The following is a 5096-nucleotide window of genomic DNA, read 5'->3' as shown; positions in this document are numbered from 1 at the left end:
TGACTTAATTCTTGAACTAAGTTGGCTGACTATGTTGTGGGACGTAGATAAACTTTTGACACCATGTTATGCATGTCTTAAAGTTGGGTTGGCTTGGCAGGGTATTGGATAAATAATATTACAATTAGGCAGTGATTCACATCTCTTGTATTGCTTATAGTCACGGATAATAATGATGTCCATAGACTACATAACATGGATGAAACTGCTGACATTGAACCTCCTCTTGTAGAACCCGACGATCAAGAACCCTCTCACACATCAACTTCGCCTAATTTGCAGTCTTCATCCAGTTTTCCATTTGACAAAAGAAGCTTGATTTGGAAAAAAAGGAATCTGGTGTATGACACAGATAAAATTACTTTCTTGGGGAGTTCTGCTGCTTCAGGTGGTCTATCACACCTAGAAACTCCATATATTGATATTTATTAAGTTTTAACCATTTTATGACTGAAGATTTTATCAAAACATTAGTAAAGAAGACAAATATATATAAAAAAGCAGAGTAATCCCAGTTCATCTATATCATTTACAGAATATGATTTGTATAAGTTCTTTGGTATATTATTATACATGCCAGTAATCAAATTTCCTAGCACAAGATCATACCAGTATGATCATATCACATACTAATATTACTTGTCCGTTTATTGTCCAAGAATACAATAAACATATGGGAGGAGTAGATCTCATGGATAGCTTTTTGGGGCAGAAATCATATAAAAATGGGGTCTAAAAAGTGGTATTTGCGTATTTTTTCATCTATTTGATCTTGCTATTATAAACTCTTGGATTGTTTAAAAAAAAATGCTCAAGAAAGTGGTGAACCTAAAAAGAGTCTGCTTAAAATGGGCCAATTCAGAAATGAATTGTCCTTTGTGCTATGCAACAAAGGAACCACCAAAATAGCTAAAAGAGGGCGTCCTAGTACCAGTGTACTAGAAGAAGAATTACAATCAAAAAAAGAAAAGGTTCTCCAGCTCCACCACCTCCAAAAGACATAAGAAAAGATGGTGCTGAACATTGACCAAAAGTAGGTGGGTCACCCTGGTGCAAATTTCCCAAATGTAAAGGCTATTCCACAATTTCGTGTAATAAATGTGGCGTCAAATGGTGCTTAAATAAAATAATTATTGTTTTTTGAATTATCATTAAGAATAAAGAAGGCTAAGTAAACAATATTTTTTTATTTATTTAGTACCGGGTTAAATATGTGAAAATGCATGATGATGTAAATTTCCATCATATTGTTTTTTACATAATACAAATTTTTATTAACACTAGGATTTTTTTTAATATTTTTCCTTTAATCTAGAGCATTAATTACATCACCCTGATTTATTTAAAAAAAATAGTAAAAATCATGCAGAGAAGGGTTAACAGTAAAACTTTCAATTAGAAGCTGACGAATTTTTTTCTACATGAAGGGTTGCATTTAGTCCAGCTATTTATTAATTATACCCGGAGGAAAATTGATTATTACAACAAATTTACCCATGAAAATCACCATTACTTTCTCAGAGCCTCTACCCTTGTACTATTTTATGAGAGAAAATTTTTGGTCTTGTGGAGGGAATGCTATATAATTTCTTTATTAAAGCGATAAGGTTGAATCCCACGTTGCCAAACACTCATTTACCTAAAATTTAAATGTAGTTTTATTAGATTAGATTTTGTCTCCTCCTGGAATATTATCTGTGGCTCGCATAATTAAATTTGCTACTAACACCATTAATATTGTACAGAGATGTACAGAGGCATGAGTCCCACAATGGGAAACACCCGTTTAGTGTGATAATGAACAACACTCCAGGATCAGCAGATCTAAGAAAATAAATTGACTATCTTTAAAGACTTCAATGCCAATAATAGATGTCTAAAAATATTTTAGAAATCCTGGGAAGTCAGTTGAGAAATTATTTATTTGCATTTAATAAATCGTTTTTTATACATTTATTTACGTTTCAATATAATTGATTAAAAACATTTTATAACTGTCCATAATTTTTGGAGTAGCGGGTAGTAATTATAAAATGGTTGGGTTCTAAAAAAACAATGATTGTACAACATCAAAAGCGAAATATATTTTCTTACTTCACTAATTGATTATCATAGTTAACAATAGTTTAGATATGCAATAATATTAAAAACATATGAGATCATTTGGCATATTGCTTAACCTATGTAAGTAGACTATATATGTTTGACTAGATCAATATTCATTTCATTAATAATATTTTTAAATATTGCAATAAAACATTGAACATTGAATTGTTTCTTTAGAAGGGTTTTGCTTAGTACCTTCGAAAAGTCAAGACATTGATATAACACACATTTAAACATGTATTTATACCTACACTACTGCCAGGTTCGAAACGTTTATTCTATTGAGAAGAACCGGGGAAGAAACTCGATAGTTACATTTTCCATGATAATTTTTTCCTGTCTATAGTTTTATTATTGTTTGACTAGATTACAGAGAAGAAATTGAAAGAATAATTAAGATTTGAAATACCCGCCTCTATGTTCCAATTCAATCACAAGATATTTAATATCTAACATTACTATAAGAAATTAAAAAATTTAACAAAATGTTTTAATGACTAGTAACAATAAATAATTCTTTCATATCAGTCGACACCTTTACAATTCCAAATCTTTTCTTATCCATCCAATGATAATATCATTCCTATTTCATGTGTATAACATGTTATTTAGATATACAATGACAAGTATTATTACAATCATTGTGTAATTTGATGTAAAGTTATATAACTTTCAAAAAACATTACAAACACAAATTTATGATATGGTAACACATATGATTTATAGACTTATAAGCTAATGTGATAGTTTTGTGCATTCAAGAGTATTTCAACACAAGTTTACATGAAGTAGTGAAATGTTACAACCATCTTAAACTATGAATATATAATACATATTATATAAATATGTAGTGCTAGCCCAGAATACAAACACATTGAATAACAGGCTCAACAAATGTGTGGCAATTTAAAACAAAATAATTAATAAGATTGAGATTGAGGCAACTGGCTTTTATATGTTCTTTTATGTAAAATTTGTTCAATAAAAAATAAATTATACATGGTTAGGAGCATAGATAATGTAATATTTCACATAAAGTTGCAAATAAAGCTCAACAATGCAAGAAAAAGGAGTGGGCACAATATAAAAATTGATAATTTTTTATAAGAAGTTGTTTTTGCTAGCATCATATATGTTTTAAAAATATTACCTTGTTTATTGTGTAGTTTTGATTTTTGTAAACATTTTACAATTTTTTTATTTGCTGTATATTAATTGTATATTCTTATATGAAAAGGCCTTCAAAATCATACAACCAGCTTTGTAGCTTTGCTAACATAAATAGTTGGCACTTAACAATACAAAAATTTACATTAAAAATAAATGAAAATATAAAAACTAAATTAGTGAATTTTCAAATTTAGTTCCACACAACCTGTGGCTTGCATTCATTATGATATGGTTCAAGAGTGTTGAATTCACGCCACACTGGGTGTAGCATGGAATAACGGTGCATATGTAATCTGCACCGTTTGCATCGCTCCTTGTACAGGTTTATATAGCTATGCAACCATGTTAAGAATGAGCAGAGTGCCTTCTCTGGCAAAGATCGAGAGTAGAAGTACAGCATAGCTGCATGAGCATTGTTTGTAATCCTCCTGAACACATAGTGATCAGATTCAGTATAAAGTTCCAGTTTCTCCGCAAAACTTTTAATCATTACCCACTCCATCTTCATTCCTTTAAATGACACAAGGGCCTTTAAAACGCGACCCAAGGTTATAGATATAACTGTATTAGTAGGAGATGCATTAGTTATTTTAATGTCCATGTTTTTGAAAGACCTGTTGAAGTTGTTTATAATCTTATCTCCTTGAAATGGTACAACAATGTTGTTTTGAAGGTTGCCTCTTTGTACCATGATTTCAGGATTTACGTGCGGAATCTGCTGGTAGTTTTGACGTGACTGTATTTGTATAAGCGAACTGTGTGCTTCAATTATGTCCGCCAACTTGTTAACATTGACCATGTGCGTGTGCAATGCCTTGCGGTCGTCAATCATCTCTTGAGTTATATACATGTTTTTATCAATGTTAAAAGGAAGCGGTATCGACATTCCTTCGAATATCTGTTCCAACTCTCGAAGGTTGATGTTGACGCTTTTAGCAAGTGCTGGCAACTCGATATCAAACTTGTCATTTTCGTGATTGGGTGGCTGTTTATTAGAAAGATTTCTGAAAATTTTAGTAATACTTACGCGCAGCTTATAGAAGGATTTTATCGCAGTATTTAACTGTTCTGGGTTTACTAGCCGATTCATTTTTGTTTAACTTTTAATTCACTATGTTCGAATGTTGTTGCGTGTTGGTAGCCTTTCCGTCCTTTTTCAGCGTTGTCGGACTCAGGGCTCGCGGACCAGTTTTTATTTCATATTACAACTAAAGCCTTTTATATTATCCGACGAAGTCTAAAAATCAATAGTTACATTGACGTCATTAATTTTACAGTACAGTGTGACCATTGATAAATTTCATATTGGATTTTAAAGATATAAAAAGCAAGCAATTTTTTTATAAAAAAATGTGTAATTTTTTGGTTGAATTTTTAATGACATTATTATTAAAAACTCACGTATCTTTTAATGCAACAATTACAAAGCGTTGATTTTCCAACGTTAATTTTCGTATTTAATTGCAGAGATTAGCAATAAATAAAATTAAAAATACTTTCTATGATGATATTTTTAATAAAATAAAATTATTCATCTGAGAGCAATATTTATTTAAAGGATTTGAAATATAGCAAAAATGAAATAAAAATTGTGTCTATCTGTAGTTACAAAACGCATTATTGAAGCATGTAAAATTAATGGAAATGAATTATTTTTGGTTTATTTATATGTTTAGGTTTCTGACATTAACGTAATGCTAAGAGAGAAGTAAGAGCAAAGAAGATATAACAGTTTCAACAACAACCGGCACTCAAACTACTCGCTCAAATTATATATTTACAAATATCAGTGGCGTAGCCATGGTATTTGGGGCCTGGGG

General features: G+C 30.7%; 1 protein-coding gene across 1 annotated transcript; it reads right to left on the bottom strand.

The window, feature by feature from the left end:
- Positions 1 to 3466: 3466 nt before the first annotated feature.
- On the bottom strand, positions 3467 to 4366 carry LOC137927614 (mediator of RNA polymerase II transcription subunit 27-like). The gene has a single exon (XM_068771368.1). It carries the CDS (start codon positions 4364 to 4366, stop codon positions 3467 to 3469), a length of 900 nt encoding a protein of 299 aa, XP_068627469.1.
- Positions 4367 to 5096: the final 730 nt, after the last annotated feature.

The sequence above is a fragment of the Battus philenor genome, unplaced genomic scaffold, assembly GCF_028537555.1.
Source record: "Battus philenor isolate CCGP_79_NKW_IND1 unplaced genomic scaffold, ilBatPhil1.0.hap1 SCAF_35, whole genome shotgun sequence".
Lineage (NCBI taxonomy): Eukaryota > Metazoa > Arthropoda > Insecta > Lepidoptera > Papilionidae > Battus > Battus philenor.
The sequence above is the reverse complement of the archived record's forward strand: the minus strand, read 5'-3'. Positions and strand labels throughout refer to the sequence as shown.

Bases quoted from the DNA above. Each gene is read 5' to 3' on its own strand.
- LOC137927614 (XM_068771368.1), bottom strand. From the start codon at position 4,366: ATGAATCGGCTAGTAAACCCAGAACAGTTAAATACTGCGATAAAATCC.